The sequence below is a fragment of the Bombyx mori genome, chromosome 23 (genome assembly GCF_030269925.1).
Source record: "Bombyx mori chromosome 23, ASM3026992v2".
NCBI lineage: Eukaryota > Metazoa > Arthropoda > Insecta > Lepidoptera > Bombycidae > Bombyx > Bombyx mori.
The window spans coordinates 5031538-5053412 of NC_085129.1; the positions used below are offsets into that span (position 1 = coordinate 5031538).

Here is a 21875-nt window from a genome sequence, read left to right on the forward strand (position 1 = left end):
CGATACATCGTCGACCGGGAAATGTTAACCCAACCCTATCTAAAGAATTATGTAGACACCGAATCAAGGGAAAATCGAGCTTACAAGATCAGGGCTATATGATAAGCGTATTAACATTTCTCAACAAGCTCTTTGGATATTTGCTGAGGTTGTATTCAGTCTGACGTTAATATCATGAGAAACCACAACTCTTCTGTTAATCGACACAACAATTCTCAATAAAATAATCTATTTTGTGGCAAACCTTGATTCTTGAACTATTTCATATATTATTCCTTCAAAGTGGAAATCGTGCACAACAACATTTAATATGTTTGATAGATATGTCCTTGGAAACATCTTTTTATTCAGAGTCGCATCGTTTGATCCTACACCGGTCGTCTGATGAACAGGATGTTTAAGAAAGATCAGTCGGAAAATCTCATATACAGGACTTTCATCAGCATTAAATATCCTACTGTTGAAACAACGAAATCTAAACTTAGCTAAATTGTTGAATATGCCCCGGCGAAAAATATGTAGATTCTGACCTTACAGGTTTTTTTTGTAAGAAATTCGTTGTAAATTACAAGTTAATCAACACATACACATATAAAGAAGAAACCAGTTGAAGAGTACACATATTCCGCTCTGCGATCAGCACGAGGCAACACAATGCTAAAGTTAACATTATTCACCATATTTAGTGCTATTTTTTGTGCCGAAACTTGTTACGGTGAGTTTTTAGATCGACTTTATGACTTTGAGAGTAGTAAATAAAAACAAATAAAGTAGCATTGAATCGGATGGTGGCGCGACTATCTTAATTAGTTAAATTAATTGGATAATGTTTTTTACTCGTACCTTTTGTAGCTCACAAAAAAAACGCTCTTTTTTTAATTTTATTTTTGGAAATTAGTATCATTCGTATTAAAATTAATGTCGTCAATGTAAGCATTCAATAATTTTGAACAAAATATAAAAATATTTTGGTATTTTTCAATTTATACTATGTATCATAGTTGAAGTAATTTCAATAACAATCAACTTTTATGTATTTGATCTTACTTTTTATTATTTTCTACTACCTGGTCTATTCTTTATTGGCCACTTATACCTTTAACTTATAGAAAAATCTTTACTGCAATTTTTATTAGCCCCAAAACCATACAATAAAAAACTTATTCTCTAGAATCCTATTATTACCCTCTGCATGCTCTACGTTAACTATTTTTGGAATAGTAATTATGTAGTTTGGATTCTGCAAAAAATCTATAACAGTTAGTAGTGTTTATCAAAACTTTCTCAAAGTCGTCGGATATCGCATTTACATAAAATATCAAAGAAACCCGTAGGTTGATGAACAATGATAAATACATTAACCACATATTCGATATACATAATGCAGGAAAATCTAAAGAATCTCTCATAAGGAAACAGAAATAATAAATATTATAAACAATCCAGATAAATCTATACATATAAATAAAATTGCAGTGTCTTTTTGTAATATTAAAATAACCGCTTTTTACTACATGCATATGAATATATATATATACGGTACATACACCAAAATAACATCTTTTACAATTTTAGTCTGTCCGTCTGTCTGTCTATTTCTTCCGGCTAATCTCTGGAATGGCTGTACCGATTTTGACGGGACTTTCACTGATATGTAGCTGATGATATAATGAGTAACATAGGCTTTAGACTAGCATCGCCTCACGGTGTCACCTGCGGTACGACAATAGCCGCAGATAGCATCGCGGGACTCAGCTAGGATACAATGTACATAATAAGATAAGCGGCTGCATACAAAACCAGTTCTATTTTAATTTGTTGCTGTAAGACGACCTTCCCAGAAATGCCGCGAATGAAAATGAAATTAACTGTTGGATTCAATAATCAAATCAATTATATCTAGTATATCTAATGCTCAGAAGGACGTATCTCACTTTGAGATGAAGTTAAAAATTCAATCCCATTAAGCATTTTAACATGGTGATCCACAACAGAACCTAAGCTTCGTGGTAGAATTAGGCAGTTCAATAATGTTATGATACAGAAAATGAATTACTTGGATTGTGATACGTGTGGCGGGAGCCATCATAGATTACAAGATTTTTGGCAGAAGCCTTAATCTCGCTAACAACATTTCCAAAATAAACTTGCAAATATACAAATTCCGGACAACAATATTTGGACCGTCAGTCTACTGAACAATCTTAACCTCTGAGAGGAAGATCTTTCCATCCTCACTCTCAAATACAATTGAAGACACCTTAAAATTTGATATAATTTAAATTTTATGTTGACCTGATTCCAGGCCTCGACATAAAAAAATGTAAAGAGGAGGATATCAAATGCGTCACAGCGAATTCGCAAGCCCTTTATGATTTGACAATTAAAGGTGATCCCAATTTGGAAATAGAACCTGCAGATCCCATTTATCATAATTCGATTGATGGGAATCTTTCTATAATCAAATACACCCTAACAAACACTTCAATTACGGGATATAAGAAATGTAAACTTAACTATGCTCAGTAAGTATATTTTGTTAGCCAATTTTTTTTTTGGATGACTCGCGTATGTTGACGACTTTTTTTTCTTTTTTTTCCTACTTAAGCTGATAGTCTTGAGAGGCTATATCAGCGTCGCCTTAACTAGTAGGTGAGCTCACGGGGCTCAAACCGGAGTGTTACTAACACTTACCCTAGCAAGAGCTGTGCTTCGCAGAATCTACCACCGGATCGGAAACGCGACCCACTGAGAAGATCCGGCGAGAAACTCAGTGGGCTGTGTCTATGGGTTAATTCGCTCGTCGAGCCCTTCGTCGCAAGCGACGGGTTCGACGAGGACGGTGACCGGTGCTTGTGGTGCCTAAAAGCACCGTTAATTGATAGTGGAAATGGCTTTTCACGATTTGATATAATGTATATAGGCTGCGGGACTTTGAATTAATCTAACATAATTATTTCAGCACATTGTAATGTTAATTTATTACAAAAAATATTATTCTTACAGGTTGTCTTTGGCAAAATCTTTTCTGGAATTCAACTTACTTTGTCCGGAAATCCAAGTACACGGCTTATACGAAATTGATGGTAGACTTATTGTTTTACCAGTGCAAGGCAAAGGAGACTTTAAGCTCGATGCCCGTATGTATTAATCAACGAGTTTGTTTTCTGCAAAATGTTAAGTTGTTTTGGAAGTACAATGTTACGTTACAAATCCTTTTTTTGGCAAATGAAGTAATAAGCCCTTGGTGATGATAGGCTGTTACTGCGGTCTATGGGCCCAATACGAACACCTATCTTGAGATATGTGATCCAAGCTACTTACGTACATTTTGGTTATTAGATCAAACTTTCACTTTTTTAATAAAATTGCAAAAAAAATAATTAATACTACCTACTTCATCAACAGACATCTACTGCTAAACATAGGCCTCTCGAGATTTACGTCACTGAGCCCAAACTTCAGCTATTCTCATCTATTTTGCCACTAATTATTTTATTGTGGAATAATATTAAAATCATTGTACCCTTATAAAGAAACTTTCATTTATTTCAGGCCAGTATAACATCACGATACATGCTGAAATCAAAACAGTCAATGGTAATGACGGAAAATCTTATTTAGCGGTGAAGAATTTTAATATTAACGCTGACATCATTGACGGAATCGATTTTGATTTGACTAACCTTTTCAACGGACAAAAAGAATTAGGTAACGACCGTTAGTCTATTGAAATTTTATTTTTTTATTGCTTAGATGGATGGACAAGCTCACAGCCCACCTGGTGTTAAGTGGTTACTGGAGCCCATAGACATCTACAACGTAAATGCGCCACCCACCTCGAGATATAAGTTCTAAGATCTCAGTATAGTTACAACGGCTACCCCACCCTTCGAACCGAAACGCATTACTGCTTCACGACGGAAATAGGCGGGATGGTGGTACCTACCCGTGCGAACTCCCAAGAGGTCCTACCACCAGTGAAAAGTAGTTAACTAATAATGATTAAATAAAGAAATGATGTCATGTCGTTAAAAAACAATAAAAATCGTCCTTTGTTCCACTGCTGCGTAAAAAAAACGGACCAAAAATTTTTACATTTCGCACGTCTCCAAGCCGTAATCAATATCTGTTAGTTGTGACTGCGACCTATGTCACTGTTAGGATATTGCCTATCATCCTTCATGTCCTCGGTGAAATATATATATATATATATGCTGAGGTATATATTCAGTCAGGCAAATCCAATCAAACTGTGTTCTCGTAATTTCACCCTAGACTCTCCACAAAAGCTGGTGAGTGTCTTTTTATGATACGTATTTAGATTCATCGTCGCGCCCAGGCGGCCAGTATACTTGTGTACTAGATGCGCATATACCCATGGTGACACTACAAAACTTGCATAAGGCACGTCATGACTTACGCGAGTGTGGTGTTCGCTCACGCGGCCCGCACACACAAAGACACCTTCCAATCACTACAATCCCGCTTTTGCAGGTTAGCCGTCGGGGTTCCGTGGTTCGTGAGGAACGTTGACCTACACGACGACCTGGGCCTCGAAACAATTTGGAAATACATGAAGTCAGCGTCGGAACGGTATTTCGATAAGGCTATGGGTCATGATAATCGCCTTATCGTTGCCGCCGCTGACTACTCCCCTGAAGAATCCTGATCATGCGGGAGCCAGTCACCGTCGACGCCCTAGACACGTCCTTACGGATCCATCAGATCCAATAACTTTTCGCATTAGACGCCTTTAGCTCTAATACTAGGAGCAGGCTTAGGTAGGGACCCCGGTAACCGTACTCGTCGAACTCGACAAAGAGGTCGACGTGCAACGTAGCCCATGAATCAGCCCGCTGAGTTTCTCGCCGGATGCTCTCAGCGGGCGCGATTCCGATCCGGTATTAGATTCATTCGCGAAGCAATTGCTCTTGAATTGTTAGGTCTCCTTTGGAGGCGCTCGGGCAGTTGTTAGCAAATCCCACCCCTCCTGGCTGAGCCTTTGCTCGCCCACCTGTCCTGGTGAAACTGGAAAGGCCTTCGGGCCACCAGTAATCTTTCAATCATAAAAAAGCGCGTATACTGGTGTTAAAACTTGAAGGCACCTGTCTTTCTAACTATATAATAATAATAATCGACTTTCGACTTTTAGATAAATTCTAATTTGATAACATCTATATAAAACAGATTTGATTTTACAATTTCAGCGGAACCAGTCTTGCAGTTCGCACGTGAAAATTGGAAGGAAGTAGCGAAAGAACTCCAGGGCCCGATCCTAAATATAGCTATCAAGCGCCTTATCAAAAACTTAAACAAGCTTTTGAAAACTGTGCCAGTCGACCAGATGCTTATATCTAATTAAAATGCAAAATAACATACAAATGTGCAGAGTTCTAAATGTGAACAAAACTAGTTTTACGACTTTATCTCTAGTGTATATTTAAAATTTTTTTAGAATATATAAGACGTGTAATGATTATCCTTGGCCACATACAGACATCTACTGCTAGACACAAGCCCTACGGTTCGCTGTAGTGAACTGCGCTGCCTACTTCCACTAGATTCCCGCGACCTTCATCAGGTCGTTAATCAACTTTATGGGAGGTCTATCCAAGCTGCGTATTCTAGTTGGCTGTCGTTTGAAAACTACTCAGCCCCAGTGATCATCTGTTCTACGAACGATATGCTCTCATTACCACGAAATCTTCAAAGTATCCAAGATTAGTTTTAAAACACATTTATTACCAATACCATTGACTTTCACTTATTAGATTGTAGTTCCAAGAGAAAGCAATACGTGTTTTTATAGGACTTAAAATGCTATAACTATCCACAATGACATTTACTAGTAGTGGTTGTTTTAGAAAAAAACCTGATAAAAATATTATTAATATTGTAAGTTTAAATCGTTGTTTTTTAATGAGTGGAAGTTCTAAAATTTAATAAATAAGAAAATTAAGCAACTTTTTTATTAACGCTATCTTATATATTGCCCTCTTATTTAGTAATTATTGCGTTGCGCTGCATGACAATTCCCACCTATAGCGATTACCTATGATTTCCCACATTTTTTTCGCGCGCCTTAGACGCGGGAACCTCGTAGGAGGTTCGGCCCCCAGCCCGAGAAAAAACTCGGGATTCTTCACTTGACTGTTGGGGACAGCTGACACATTAAGCCATCTTCTTTGCAATACGGGGGGGGGGGGCTAATTAGGTGACGCGACGTCTCTATATGAGGGCGGTGCTGTCGACCGCTGTGTACCTACCTACCATATAGAGCCAGCCTCTGACCGTGACAATGGCAAAGTCAAGACTCTTCGAGGCTACTGCATGATTAAATAACGTCCAAACTTCAAAGACATTAACATAAATACCTACGTATATAACTACGGATTCTAAGAACCATGAAAGATTTTTTTATTGCCTAGATTATTGGACGAAGTCACAGCTCACCTGGTTTTAAGTGGTCACTGGAGCCCATAGACATCTACAACGTAAATGCCGCCACCCACCTTAAGATATAATTTCTAAGGTCTCAGTATAGTTACAACGGCCACCCTTCAAACCGAAACGCATTAGTGCTTCACGGCAGAAATAGGCAGGGTGGTGGTTACCTTCCCATGCGGACTCTCACGAGGTACTACCACCAGTAATTACGCAAATTATAATTTTATGGGTTAGATTTTTATTACACAATGTTATTCCTTCACCGTGGAAGTCAATCGTGAACATTTGTCAAGTACGTATTTCATTAGATAAATTTCGAGCATCGGTGCATTACTAGATACGAATGCACCGGACGTCTTACTTTCCTTTAGGCCACTTCGCTTTTTTAAACTCAACCAACAGTATTATGCGTCGGTGACAACATAGTGATCCTATAAGGTTTACGCTGTTCTTTCTTTTGAGGTCCGGAACCTTAAAAAAAATTAATTGTTTTATAAACTTAAATTAATGATTTAAGATAATAAAAACAGTAAGATGTTTTGAGCATCGCTTTATGGTAACTTCTTTTTTATTCATTTCAGCGTCAGCTATAAATGTGGTTGTGTTCACGAAACCATAGCCAGTGAGGAAGCACAGTGTTAGTTAAAACAACATGTATCGCATATTTTTAATATTGTTTATTTGTTTTTTAGGGACGGAAACGTTTTCAGGTGAGTTTTTTTAAAAGTTAAACATCGTTTGATAATTTGTAATAGTATATTTTCTTATTTCGCTCCCTATTTTTAATACTCTTTTATTAGCTTCATACGTATGTTATTATCTATCGTAGTCTGTAACGGGATCTTTGAACATGATTTTGACCCCCTTCAAAACGTCGGGCTATTTCGAAATTTGGCATACATATTAAGGACCGATGACAATCAATATTTTAAACAGTTAGATCCTCACTAGAAAAAACGGAATTAGTGATTTTTTGTTTTCCTGAAAGCCGGACTGTTTTTGCGTCAAGACGCAGAACGGAAGTTATCAGGGGCCCGAACACTTTCTTGGATAAGTTACCGACTTTGATTAAGATGAAATTTTCGGAGAGGAAGCCTGAGAATCGACTATCTCATTCAAGGGGAACAGACGCCCAAATTCGTCATTTCTCGGATAGGCTACCGACTTAGAATAAACATCAATGACTTCTCGATTTTATTTAAATGTTGTGGTACAGTTAAATATCAATATGTCAATAATTATTAATTTGTACAGCGATTGAATTAGGCTTTGTTAATATTGTGAAAGAGCTGTTAATATTCGGGACTGGTCCCAACATTGTTTTAAGTAACAATTTTAACTATTGCCTGCCGTCATGATCAGCGTAAAATTATTAATTTATTATGAAATTATTTATTAAAATTAATAAAGAAGCTTAAGAAAATTGTAGAAACCGTCAAGGTTTTTTTAAACTATTTATAATTCAAATCTATTAAAATTTGTTGTCTATTTTTAGTTGAATTTTCTATAAAAGCGTGTTTTTAGTTTTTTTTTAATATTATTTATTCTGATTACCATCTGATTGAGCGGTGCTACCGCAGCTTGAGTTCGCGCTGATGACTACCGCCATTCTGTCTGTTTCTGCCGCGAAGACAACTCATGTTTCAAGGTTGGTAACGGCATTTACGTTGTAGATGTCAATGGACTCCGGTAACCACTTAACACCAGGTGGGCTGTGAGCTCGTCCAACCATCTAAGCAAAAAAAAAAAAAAAAAAAAAAAAAAAAAAAAAAAAAAAAAAAAAAAAAAAAAAAAAAAAAAAAAAAAAAAAAAAAAAAAAAAAAAAAAATTCTAATTTTCACTCTTGCAGTTCGATCGAGATACGTTTCGATGTAGTATTGTGCTATTTATTACTGCTTCACGGCAGAAATAGGCAGGGCGGTGGTACCTACCCGCGCACCGTGGAAGTCAATCGTGAACATTTGTTGAGTACGTATTTCAATAGAAAAATTGGTACCCGCCTGTGAGATTCGAACACCGGTGCATCGCTTCAACACGAGTGCACCGGACGTCTTATCTTTTAGGCCACGACGACTTCAAACGACGATTTCAATCTACGATTTCACAGTAGCGACACCGTCTGTATGTTTCTGTTTTTTTTCCTCTACCTGTTCGCTGATAGCCTAAGGGGCTATTCCAGCTACGGGTAAGTGAGCTAACGAGCTCAACTTGACCGAATATGCTAATACTAGCCCTGCCAAGAGCAGTGCTTCGCAGAGTCTAGCACCGGATCGGAATCGCGACCCACTGAGAAGATTCGGCGAGAAACTCAGTGGGCTGTGTCTATGGGTTAGTTCACTCTTCGTCGTAATCGACGAGTTGGACGAGGACGATGACCAGTGCTTGAGATACCTAAAAGCACCGAGAGTGAATCTGGGGGAATAAATTAAGCTTGACCTTCAAATTAATGACAGCTTCAGAAAATTCAACAAATAATGAACTTTATTATTAAAACTAGACTAAACATTTTAGCGTTGTATATTAAAACCGGTCTTAAATTATTATTATTTTTGTAATTAAGATACTCTGTTCATCAAATTAATTTGACGTTTCAATACTAATTTTAATTATGTTTTGGAGACATCTACTTATTACATATATATGTACATATTACAGACATTCCTTCAGTCAAAGTATTTGTGCGAAAAAGTACCAATCTCCACAGCAACTTCGATTAGTAACAACAGTAATTCTTACAAGAAATTGAATGCCATTTTGCACATCTCGTCTCGTCACATGAGATCGATGTCTCAACTGCATTGTATATGACCATACCAATTATAAAACCGGAACTCATACCGGTTTGCAACAGAAATTGACAGTGTAGTGGTTGGTGTCAATACGATTCACTAATTTAACCAAATTTATCCTTTTTACGAACTTGATTTGTATTATATAATACACGATGTCATTTGCATAGCTGTTTAAAGTGCGTATCTTTTTTTCAAAGCTGTACCTGCGTTTAAAATCTTTTGTCATTCCAGTTCCGTCTCTATCTCCGTGTAAGAAGGAAGATAATGTGTGCCTTTTGAAATTGTCTAAGGCCATTTATGCTCTGGCTGTGGTCGGAAACCCTGAACTGCAGATCGAGTCTTCGGACCCTCTTCAGCGTGACGAAATCATCGGTAACCTTGGTGTCATCAACTACAAGCTTTTTAACAACACATGCCTCGGCTACAAGCGTTGCGAAGTACTAAATTCAAAGTAAGCTTATCCTCTGTTCTACTGGAAGATGATCGTGTTAATAGGGAATAAACACATCGGAAGGCAAAGGTTAGGGTCTGTTTCTAGCATTGCTGACGTCCATGGGCGACGGTAACCACTCGCCATCAGGTGGGCCGTACGCTCGTCTGCCTACAAGGGCAATAACAAAGTCTTAAAACTAACTAAGAGCTCCGGTAACCAAAAACACCTAGTGGGTCATCTTAAGCTCCTTCAGAGCTTCTAAGCTTCAGAAGCTCATATAAAACACAAAGTGAATGGCGCTTTAGGTTATAATATTATAGTCCTAATTGTAAATGTATGAATTCAGTCAGACTAAATAGTCAGGTTGGTGGTACCATACTACGTCACTAGCTTTGCAGGTTTATTTTAACAATTAATCATTGAACCACTAACATTCATTTTCAATCCTTGTTCAGATACAATTTTGAAAAATCTCATGTTGAGTTTGAACTCAGATGTCCAGAATTTTACATGGATGGATTATACGAAATTGATGGAACACTTCTTGGTGTGCCAATTCAAGGAAAAGGACCCTATTGGATTCGTTGCAGTGAGTCTTTAGATGTATTGTTAAAATCAGACCTATGTCCGAGAATTCGTTGCAAAATGAATAGTTCCGTATTCTTATAATTCACAAATAGAATGCTTAGACATGCAAGTTCAGATGAAAATTTAATAGGTAATAACTGTAAATTAAACTGTGGAAATGTGGAGAATGCAAAGAGCCTATGATGCATAGAGCCCGATATCTTTTTGCAATGATAAACCACCGTATTTACTAAAAACTGTGAAAAGTGGTGCGGGATGAGGAAGGGTTTTTTTCTTACCCTCAGATATGTCTCTACAATGCGTAGTGTACTCGAAAGTACAAGGGCCTGCCTACCCATGAGTGTATATGTCTTGAATCAGACTATTTATCATAATGAATTATATAATATTTAAAAATTAAAATGACAATTTCAGCACAACGTGGATGTTTCATTAATTCGATAATTTTGTAGATAATTTTACACTAAACGGCTTATGATATAATTAATAGCATTAGGTACTTAATATCGAAAATATACCTAAATATCGAAATGAAATTTCAAATCGAAATGCCTTCTTGACACTATTAAAAGCCAGAATAGTAGAACCTAACCATCATTGTCATCAACTTCACGCCCGTCTCTCCACTGTCCACTCTAGTTCTCACCGATAAAAATATTCTTCATTCTTGCGTATACAACTCCTACCTGCTGATCGCTCAAAATCGACGAAATGTGTTCTACGCCAATTATAATTTGTGTATCAGACATGGCCTTTAGTAGTTTTTTCTAATTCATTATTATGATTATGTAAATTTTTCTTGATTTTTTCTGTACGAGTTTAAAATACGTCGTTTCGCGAGATTCAGTTAATCGTGATCGTGAGAAGTAAAATATATATACTCGTGAAAATGGGACCTTAGGCTTTCTAACGCTTTCTTCTTATGTTACACAGTCTGAGTTAATTCCACACACTGTAGAACATGATATTCGCTTATTAAACAAATATAAACGTTAGTTTTATTATAATTTTCAGAGGACTACTTAGTTAATGTAGACGCCGAAACTACTAGAGTTGTCGGGGAAGATAACAAAATGCATCTTGCAATTAAAAACTTTAAAGTGAAGGCTGATTTGAGAGGGGGCATGGATCTTCAACTCGATAACCTATTTAATGGAAACAAACAATTGGGTAAGATTTTTTTTACATCTCGACTATTTTCTTATTATTGTTTTTGTAAGTAGATAGAACCGTTTGTCTATACGGCTCACCGGATGGCAAGTAGCTACCATCATTCATGGACTTCAGAAACGTCAGGAGCACAGCCAAATCGTTATATAGTGCTGAGGACTAACCACAAACCTCGTTTGAAGAACTTTTAGCGGCTTTTCCATCATCGCCTTAACTGGACTTAACTTTTACTGGTGGTGGGACCTCTTGTGAGTTTGCACGGGTAGGTACCACCCCACTTATTACTGCCGCTGAGCAGTCATCCGTTTCGGTTTGAAGAGTGGGGCAGCCGCTGTAACTATATTAAGACCTTAGAACTTATGTCAAGGTGGGTGGCGCATTTACGTTGTAGATGTCTATGGGCTCCAGTAACCACTTAACACCAGGTGGGCTGTGAGCTCGTCCACCCATGTAAGAAATAAAAAAAAAATGCCCCGTCAGTCGAGCGTTCCTGGGGAAAGCTTTGGTTGTAGTGCTCATTGGGCGATGCCGGATCGGATACCGGACCATATTGTAGACGAGCCATTTAATGGGTGGAGCACTATCATCTTCGGCCGTAGAGTTCCACATGGTCCGCACGCCCTCTAGGAACATCTTATAAGGGGCTGCCCGAACCGAAAAACAAAAAAGGTGGAATAGCCATAACTCTGTTGTAGCTGTAATGAGACACCCATATAATACGAACGGAAACTGTCTCATGGTTTGATAGTGCATACTAATTTTATGCTTTAGTATCTCCAGAGACTTCAAGAATCTTTCAATGCCAAAGATAGTTATAAAATACAGTTAAGCATGAAATGTTTTCTATCTCTCTTTCAGTCGATCCTGTAAATAATTTAATAAAACTAAATTGGAGTCCTGTTGCTAAGATATTACAAGAACCGACATTCAACGGCAACTTGAAGACACTGTTCAAGAATTTCAACAAGTACTTGAAACTCATACCCATTGAAAACATAATCCTTGATTAAAATATAGTTCTTGAATTCTGATATATATAATTTTTTTTGATTAAGATTTGTTTTACTTTTTTTCTTCGGTTATCGTGAGTTGCAGACGTAATTAAAACTAGTTTTATCGTTTAATTTAGTCTTAAGCATTCACTCACTATCAGTCATCCGTGACCACGAAAACTGTAAGTATTCTTTCTGACTTCGAATACTTTATATATATATTATAATTATATATTACAATGAAAATGAGGTTGTTAAGAGAGTGTTAACTATGAATGTGGAAGGATTTAGAGGAAGAGGTAGACCTAAGAAGAAATGGATGGATTGTGTGAAAGACGATATGGGTAGGAGGGGAGTGAGCGAAGAAATGGTATATGATAGAAGAGTATGGAAGGAGAAAACATGTTGCGCCGACCCCAGGTGACTGGGAGAAGGGCAGTGATAATGATGAATTATATATTACAATAAAAAAAACTCGAAACCAAACTGCTTAATTAGTAGTAGTAGTGGAAGTGTTATTTTATGTAGTGTAAAAAAAACGGTAATTCGCTGGATGCAAGCAACGTTGGACCCATCTTTGTGGCGAGGCTTGGGGGAGGCCTATGTCCAGCAGTGGACGTCTGTGGGCTGATAAAAAAAAAACCGAAAAGTTTGAGATTTTAATTGTGTCGTTTTCATGTTTTGTGATATAAACCATAAGGGCCACTTTACTAGAAAAATTAACACTTTTACTGAAGGAATCTTTACCTTAAAAAAAAGGTGATGTGCAGATTAGAGCTTTTTTTTTTTTTTTTTGTCAGTAGGAAATCGCCGGACTTCCGCCCTCCCCTGGGGATGAAGGGCGGGGCATGTCGGAGTCGAACTGACTAAAACCTCCTGTCGCTCAACAACCCGCGTCCGAACCTCGCATGAGACAGAACCCATGAAAAGGCAAAGGGGGGAAAGTGAAGCGTTTAGTGCTGAGCACATCTCTCCCATCACCCTCCCCCTCGGGACGCCGGACCGGTGGTCGTCGGCGCCACGACCACCAGCCCTCTCGGTCGGCAGGCTATCCGGAGCCCGCCTAGATGGCGCCGGTTAGAATGGGTTATCCTACGGAATACCCCGCTGGATCAAAACCAGCGTGGGTCGAGGATAGCCGGCCTTCCATCACCCGGATGCTCTTGCGTAAAACGCGTGCAGAGCAGCTTGCACGTCGTCTTCTTAGGCCCCCTTTGCCGGTCCCCAGACCGACGTGTAAAGGGGACCCGAAACACTTAGAGGGCCAGGGCTTGGGCGATATCCGCCTCCCTGGCCCCCGCTCGACGGCGGCGGGCTTGCGCGTCTCTCACGCGCCCCGCCGCCTCCTTCTGCGAGATGGTGCACTCGCAGAAGTCGAGCATCGCCTTCCACGACTCGTCGTCGCCGAGCATCGATGCCACAACACTCGGCAACGACAAGTCGTTTCCTATTCTTGCGACGAGGACACGGCGCCACCCCTCCCATGCGGGGCAGGCAACGAGCGTGTGCTCTGCCGTGTCCAAGTCGCAACCACAATGGTGGCACTCTGCCGTCGGCTCGGCTCTGATCCGGTGCAGGAACTCACCGAAGCAACCATGCCCAGTGAGCACCTGCGTGAGCCGGAAAGTGAGGCGTCCTCTGTCACGATTCGCCCAGTCCACAAGGACTGGGCGAATCGCCTCGACGGTCCTACGACCAGCCGAAGGATCGGCCAGCCGCCTGGACCATGATTCCAGCACGGACCGCCGAGATTGGGCCCTCCGCGCTCTGACCACACTGGGGCTGGGGCGCGCCACGCCCCGGGCACGAAAGTCAGCCCGCCACTGATAGTCAGCGGCGAGCGCCTCCGCTTCCAGAACCCAAGGCGGCGTCCCAGCCAGTACACACGCCGCCTCGAAGGAGATGGTGCGATAGCCGCGGATGACCCTGACCGCGATGGTGCGTTGCGGCCGTTGCAGCAACTTTGCTACCCCCACGGCCAGGGACTGGCCCCACACGGGCGCCCCGTATAGGGCCATTGACCGCACCACCCCTGTATAGAGACGGCGCGTCACCTGGTCAGGCCCCCCGACGTTGGGCAGAAGCCGGCTTAACGCGCCGGCCACCCCCAACAAACGAGGGACCAGATTCTGAAAGTGAGCACGGAAGGTCCAACGACTGTCTAGAATGAGGCCGAGGTACTTCAACTGCACCTCGACCCCAATACGGACGCCTCCAACCACGATTTGAGCATCGATAGGTGGCACTCTCCGGGGCCTGTGGAACCACATGGCCTCGGATTTACTGAGTGCCACGTCGAGGCCCAATCTCCTGATTTTGCCGACGACATGCGCCACCCCAACGGTAGCAAGACGGGCAGACTCAGCAAAACTCCCCCCCCGGGCCACGACCAACGTGTCGTCTGCGTAGCAGATTACACTCAGGCCCGGGAGGAGGGCACCTCTTAGCACCCAGTCATACCCGATATTCCACAGAAGAGGGCCGAGCACCGACCCCTGTGGAACACCGCGCACGACCGGGAATCGGTGCACGATCCCATCATGTCCGGTACACGTGACCGATCTGTCCTCTAAGTAGGAACCCACCAGCCGGCGAAGGTAGGGGGGCACTCCGTGTCTTTCCAGCGCCCCCCCTATCACGGACCAGGGCAGGGTGTTGAACGCATTGGCGATATCGAGTGATACCGCCAGGGCCACCCCGCCCCTGGAGACGGCCTCCTCCGAGAGGGCCCGCACGCGAAGGATCGCGTCTACGGTTGAGCGGCCCTCTCGGAAGCCATACTGTTCCGCCGACAGATCGGGTCCCACCCCGGCCAGATGCTGGATGATGCGGGCTGCCAGAATACGTTCCAGCAGCTTGCCCACCTCATCCAGCAACACGATGGGACGGTACCCGGCGGCGGTATCCGCCGGGCGCCCCTCCTTTCTCAACAGCACGAGTCTGCCCGTCCTCCACGATGAAGGAAACCGTCCCGACTCGAGGCAGGAGTTGTAAAGCCTCAAGAGTCGGTCCCCCAGGGCACCAAGAGCCAAGCCCCAAACCCGACCATGGACGCCGTCCGGGCCGGGTGCAGTGTCCTTCGCGCACATTTTGCGTACGGCCACACGGAGCTCCGCCCCCGTTATATGGGGCACCTCAGCAGGGACTTCACCGTCGTATTCCGGCGGCGCGTCCATAGCGGGAGCGATAAATCCATCCCGCTCCTGCGGGAACAGCGCCGAGACGATGTCCCGCAGCTGCTGAGGCTGGAGACGCTCCGTGATCGGGGGGGCCCATGGGCGCATTTTATTGCGCACCATATGATAGGGCCGCCCCCACGGATCCTCATCCAGCGTCTCCAAGAGACCCTCCATGTGTTGGTTCTTGGCTCTTCTGATGGCCAGCTGCAATGCCCTCTGCGCGACGCGAAATGCGCCGTGCAGCCGGACCTCTTCCGCCGCGAATGCAACCGGATCATTGCGTCGCGGCAGGCGGCGGCGGCGATGCCTGGCGCACTCGCGCCTCGCCCGAACGCACTCCACGCGGAGTTGCGCAATTTCGGGCGACCACCAGTACGCTTGGCGATTAGGAAGTCGAGGGCCAATCCGGGGCATCGACGCATCACAAATGCGACACATCGTGTCCCGGAACCACCCTGCCTCGCCCTCGACCTCGACCGGGTGTGGACGCATGGGCGCCCACGCCGCCACCATAGAGGCTTCCATCAGGAGCTCCTTATTCAGGCGCTTCAGTGCCCACTTGGGGAATGACCGGGACGCACCATGGGGGTGGACGTCCGCGACTGCGGAGCGGGCGGAGAGATCAAACCGAATATATCGGTGATCTGACAGTGTCTCCGCCCCCTCCAGGACCCTCCAGTCGCGGATACGGCGCGCGATGGCCGGGCTCGTAAACGTAACGTCCACAATAGACTCGCCCTGCCACCGCACGCACGTCGCAACCGAACCTCTATTCAACAAACAGAGGCCGGCCACGTTCGCCCACCTCTCCAGCAGCCTACCACGAGCGTCCGAGCGGGGGGAACCCCATGCGACAGACTTCGCATTGAGGTCCCCCGCGAGAATCACTGGACGGGGAGCGAGGCGGCGAGCAATCGCCCCGATCCCGCCCAGGAAATGCCCGAACTCGACAGTAGGCCTGTTTGGAGAGAAGTACGCCCCGATCACGACGGTCCCTTCCAACTGCACCGCGACGAAACCTTGGCCCCTGGTCACCATCGCCAGGGGGGGGATCGCCGCGTCTCTTCTTATGACTATGGCCGCCAGGCCGCCATCGTCCCCAAACCAGCAATCATTTGCCGGGGGAACGAAGTACGGCTCGGCGACCACAGCCACATCTATGGACCACTCCGCCATGCTCTGAGACAGCATGTCCTGAGCTCTGGCGGAGTGATTCAGATTTCCTTGGAGGAAGCGATAGGTGCGGTCCATTACTGTTGGACTACATCCATCGCCCCCTCCCCTTCACCACTGCCCCCACCCTCCGGCACCGGCGCCGCAGCGGGGATTACAGCGTTGGCCAGTGCTCCTCTGGCCAACCTTCTGTTTTGCCGACGCTTTGACTTGCGGCGCCGGTTGCGTTCGGTATTATTACCGGACGAAAAGCACGCCTTGCCTCCCGTTCGGTGGCTTGCCCTGCGCCCGGCCGCAGCACACAGAGCGCAATGCGGGGCAGCCGTGCAGGACGCCGCTTTATGTCCCGGCTGGCCGCAGCGGAAACACAGACCACTGCGGTCAACCGAGCTGGTGCACCTGGCGAGGCCGTGTCCGGTGCTAAAGCACCGGAGGCATCGCCAGGCGCGTGGTTCAAGCAAGTGCACGTGGGCCGCTATCCAGCCCACGCGCAGCATGCCCGGATTTCCCGAAGGTCTCCCGGGAGGAGGAGCAGCCAGGGAGGCGGCCGCTTCCACCGGGCAACGCACCCACACCGAGCTGGCCCCGGTATAACCGCGGCGCGGCTCGCCTACTGTGACATTTTCCAGTGCGCATTTGCCCTGGGCAGCGACGGCCGCCGTCACCTCATCCCTGGTGGTGCAGTCGTCCAGGCCGGTTACTCTTAATTCGGCCATTTTTACCGGCCTGTGCACCCGTACCTCCTCCTCAGGCAGGACCATACGGAGCTTCGCCGCCAGACGCTCCGCGATGCCGGAACTATCGGCACCGGGACATTCTAGCAGCTTGGCCCCGTTGGCCGTCTGCCTGCAGCGGAGGCCCTCCTCCTCCGCCCCGATCTCGCCCAGGTCAACTGCCGCACGCGCCCGGGCAATGACATCTCTGTATGTCATGCCCTTGGCTTCAGCGGCTGGCAGTAGGGTAAGAACCACTGCCGCCGACCGAGGCGCGCGCGGCAACTTCTTTTTCTTCTTGTTTTTCTTGGCGGCTACAGGCGCTCGACCCTGTTGGAGTGCACCCTGAGCCACCATGGCCACCGGCGCTCTACTCGTTTGAGGAGCTGCCGGTGGGGCCTTTTTGGTACCCCGCCGGGCCACCACGTTCCACCCCTCATCCATATCTGACGGGGGCGGAGGCAGCGGGCGGGACTGGGGTGCTTGTAGTGAGGGCTTCGCGTTAGCGCGACCCCCTCGCTTGGTTCTATCCCGTCCCGGGCCCGACCTGGTGACTGGAGCCCGTACGGGAGCAGGACGAGCGGCCAAAGCACCCGACACCGCCGGCCGCCTAGCGTCAGCCGAGGTAGGGACTTTCGCCTCGAGAGCCGCCAACCTGCCGCCCAGCCTTTCTATTACAGCCTGGATGGTGCGGCTGATGACCTCTTCCAGGCTGAAGTTTGTTGGTTGTAGCGGAGCCAACATCCGTGGCCCCGCGAGTGCTTGCTGTCGCTCGGCAGCGGTCGTCTCCCTAGAGCGCGGCGACGGGAGACGCGGCCTCTGCTGTGCCACACGCGGTGGCGGCAGCACAGGCCATCGGTCGCCAGTCAGCGCCGGGGGACGGGGACCTCGAGGGGCTCCAGCGACCCAAGGCGTCGCTGCGCCATCATTGGGCTGCTGCTGTGCTTGAAGCTGTGCTCGAAGCCTCGAATTCTCCGCCCTCAGCTGCACTACCTGGTCATTGGCAGAAGCAACCGAAGGCAGAACCTTCGAGACTTGCGAGACCACTTCTCGCAGTTTACGGCCAGCGGCTTTGGTCTTGGTGCCGTTGGCCGCATAGGTTTTGATGGTCTTCATGGCCCTGTCTATGACCAAGGCAGGGTCCTGAAGGCCACCCTCTTCCTCCTCCGTCGTCTGCCCGTCCAGTGAGGCGACAGACATCGACACTGATGATGGTGACGGCGCGCCCCTTCTACGGGCGGGTCTTCCTTTAGGGGGCGGCATCTCCTCCGCAGCAGATGCCGCATCGGAGACTACCAGCACTTTCTCCGGCGGGGCATCCGCACCAGAGGACGATGCTGGCTCCCCTACCCCCTCACGAGAGGAAACTCGCCAGGATTTCCTCTTCCGCCTGATCTTCTTGGCGGCTGTCCCTTTCGGATCAACTGTTTCGCCGTCGCTGACGAGCGCAGAACGCGTCGAGCCGGCGCTGGCACACCTCGGTTCGACGGGTTTTCCGCTGCCCGTCGCACAGCCCCCTTCATCATGGCATTCTTTGCCCCCCCCAGAATACGCGGGGCAGCGTGCTCCCACCGAGGTGGAAGCACGGAGGGATTCTCCACCTAAGGTGGTACCCTCCTGGGGTAATTTTTGTTTTAAGTTTGCCATCATTATATTTGTTCCTTTTTATTTAACCAGGGGTCGGTCCCCTGGGACGGTCCTCACGACTGGACTCCCTCCAGCCACTCATCTCATCACCGGACACGTCACAAGCTTAAGATTAGGGCATTTTTTATAGAGGTTCGCATCCTCGTGGCCCCTGCTAGGCAGCGGCCCCCGCCTCCTACTCGGTAGGGATTACGGTATGCTTCTACGAAGCCACGCCGGTAAACCGGTACCCCCCTCTGGAGGGCCTTCCCCTGTAGCCACCAAGAGGCAGCCGGGGACATGACGACCAGCGACCGGAAGGGAGTGCCCTCCGGTTCACTTCTCATCCACGTGGGTCTACCATTACTGACAGACCCACACGTCTGACCACGTTGTGGCCACGCCGGCGTACCGGTACCCCCCTCTGGAGGGCCTTCCCCTTTAACAGCCAGAGAACCGCCGGGGACATGGCCTAGCATACAAGAGGGCTCCAGAAGGGAGCCCTCTTCCCTCTTCACGCACCCTTTGCTTAGCAAAGGTGGGAAAAGGGAACACGGTGTGCAGTCTTCTTAGTTCACGCCACCCCTGTGCAGACAACGCTGCTCCACGGTATCGGGGTGCACGCTTAAGCCCCACCGCCACGACAAGGCGAGACCACGTTGTGTGGGGCAGATTAGAGCTAGCGACCCTTACAACTAAATTTTTGAGAAAGCATTTTAATCTGTTTTTTTGTTATGAAATAATGGGCAATGTTATAGGCATCTATTGAGGTTCGCGGGGATCCGCTGAATGCAGGCAGCGCAGGACCGGTCTTTGTGGCGAGGCTTGGGGGAAGCCTATGTCCAGCAGTGGACGTCCATGAGCTGATAAGTTGAAAAAGAATAGGCTATATTAACCAAACTAAAACCTTATAAATTTGTGTTTATTATTGAAATCCGCTTTACAAGGATCCGAGCTCATAGTCCAATTTGTACATACCAGGATACTCTTAGCAGCTGATTTAGATTGTGAATAGCGTGACCTTTTTTTTCCCTAAGACACAAGAGGCTTGGTCTATTCATATTATAATAAGGAAAGCGACCTCCCAATTTCCAAATATCATATTCAGGTGGCATTTTTAAAGGGAATACTTAGACAAACATACAGATAAACGATCCGTGATAATGGGATTATCGACAATCCTATATATTTTCCTAGATTAAGTCAAACAGAAATAACTGGCATTCAAAAGTCCCGGGCCAGAAATGGCAGCAGTACTCCACGTAAGGCTGCACTTGAGCTTTTAATGCACAAATTACCCAGGTGTCAAGTACCGCTTCGTTCTATCGAGGACTCCCAGCGTTTTTGACGCTTAGTACACTTTACCCCCCAAATAATTCTGATATTAGCCATCGTTCGAATATTATTAGGCAAAGTATTTGACGAGCGAGCTTACCCATACACATCCACGCGATTCCGATCTGGTGGTAGATTCTTCGAAGCACTACTCTTGCTAGGACCAAGCACATTCTCTCAGGTTGAACCCCGTGAGCTCATCTAACAATCACTGCATAGCTGAAAGAATACGCACATCTCAGCCTTACCCAGGAAAATATGTTTCAATACGTAACCAGGTTGTTCGAGATATTGATTATCATGCGGAGCGGATTTCTGCGTCTCCGTTAAGAAAACGAGAGTAGGTTGCACCGTCTCAAGATGATACTGCACGGCATAAAGTTCACTGTGTACGCCTCTAACATTATTAAAATTCGTATTAACAAATGGGTAGGTACTCGCCAAATAAAACTTTATCCTTTTTTTACTTTTTGAAAGAGCTGTTTTTGTTTGTTGGAGTGTTAAGTATAGAAAACGAAGAATGCTATAGGTGAGGACAAAGCAATATGCGGTTAAATTAGGAAACAAAGTGAACACTCAACCACGGGCTGCATGAAGAGCTGACTCATAGCATGGAGGGCCCAATCCGGTTTCCGGCTCTGGCACGACAACCCGTACCACACGATCTTACACCGGATGGCGAAACAGCTTCCGGGGGTGGAGTAGTAGTGACAGTAGTAGTGGGTTCAAATCTGCTGACCGGCGGGTGGCGATAGCGACTAGTACAGATCCGACAGCAATCGTATGAGGCTAACTATATTTTAAGTAGTCCAAAGGGAATTTCTCCAATTGTGAAAAAGTTCAATGATCTTGCTTGACTCATACTGATGACTCACATTGACAACCTATCACAGTCTACCATTGTCCCAAGAGACGAGACAGAAGAGCCCTTGTAATGCCAATTGTAACGCTGTAACATTCTTCTCGGCTCATTTGATCACTTTCTGATCCATGCTACCTTGCCACTTGCTTTACTTTGTCATTACCCACTTGCAATAACAACACTGGCTTTACTGGTGGTAGGACCTCTTGTGAGTCCGTACGGGTAGGACCCACCACCCTGCCTATTTCTGCCGCGAAGCAGTAATGCGTTTCGGTTTGAAGGATGGGGCAGCCGTTGTAACTATAATTGAGACCTTAGAACTTATATCTCAAGGTGGGTGGCGCATTTACGTTGTAAATGTATATGGGCTCCAGTAACCACTTAACCAGGTGGGCTGTGAGCTCGTCCAACATCTAAGCAATAAAAATAAAAACTACATATTTAAGTGATATAAGTATACAACGGTCCCAATTTCCGTTTAAATATTTTATGATTATATATTGAATTTTAAAATATTATGTACAAGGAAATGTGTCGTGACTAAGCAGAATGTGAATAACTA

At 45.6% G+C, this 21875-nt stretch overlaps 2 protein-coding genes across 3 annotated transcripts; both read left to right on the forward strand.

Annotated features, from left to right (window-relative positions):
* On the forward strand, positions 1-5959 carry LOC101736744 (circadian clock-controlled protein daywake). Its single transcript, XM_021353644.3, has 5 exons — positions 1-715; positions 2306-2525; positions 3007-3140; positions 3556-3711; positions 5211-5959. Exons 1-5 carry the CDS (start codon positions 655-657, stop codon positions 5363-5365), a joined length of 726 nt encoding a protein of 241 aa, XP_021209319.2. The 5' UTR covers positions 1-654; the 3' UTR covers positions 5366-5959.
* Positions 5960-6091: 132 nt separating this feature from the next.
* Positions 6092-12487, forward strand: LOC101743480 (circadian clock-controlled protein daywake). Of its 2 annotated transcripts, XM_062675170.1 has the most exons (6): positions 6092-6497; positions 6685-7160; positions 9474-9693; positions 10131-10264; positions 11278-11433; positions 12292-12487. In XM_062675170.1, exons 2-6 carry the CDS (start codon positions 7103-7105, stop codon positions 12441-12443), a joined length of 720 nt encoding a protein of 239 aa, XP_062531154.1. In that variant the 5' UTR covers positions 6092-6497; positions 6685-7102; the 3' UTR covers positions 12444-12487. The 2 variants fall into 2 exon arrangements, with proteins under 2 accessions (XP_062531154.1, XP_012553314.1); XM_012697860.4 differs by having other exon boundaries at positions 6092-7160.
* Positions 12488-21875: the final 9388 nt, after the last annotated feature.

What these genes read in the sequence shown, in the direction of transcription:
- LOC101736744 (XM_021353644.3), top strand. Translation starts at nt 655, where the DNA reads ATGCTAAAGTTAACATTATTCACCATATTTAGTGCTATTTTTTGTGCC. An exon ending in TTGTGCCGAAACTTGTTACG is followed by an intron (nt 716 to 2,305) that starts GTGAGTTTTTAG and finishes ACCTGATTCCAG; the next exon opens with GCCTCGACATAAAAAAATGT. An exon ending in AGACTTTAAGCTCGATGCCC is followed by an intron (nt 3,141 to 3,555) that starts GTATGTATTAAT and finishes CATTTATTTCAG; the next exon opens with GCCAGTATAACATCACGATA.
- LOC101743480 (XM_012697860.4), top strand. Translation starts at nt 7,103, where the DNA reads ATGTATCGCATATTTTTAATATTGTTTATTTGTTTTTTAGGGACGGAA. An exon ending in TGCGAAGTACTAAATTCAAA is followed by an intron (nt 9,694 to 10,130) that starts GTAAGCTTATCC and finishes ATCCTTGTTCAG; the next exon opens with ATACAATTTTGAAAAATCTC. An exon ending in TAATGGAAACAAACAATTGG is followed by an intron (nt 11,434 to 12,291) that starts GTAAGATTTTTT and finishes TCTCTCTTTCAG; the next exon opens with TCGATCCTGTAAATAATTTA.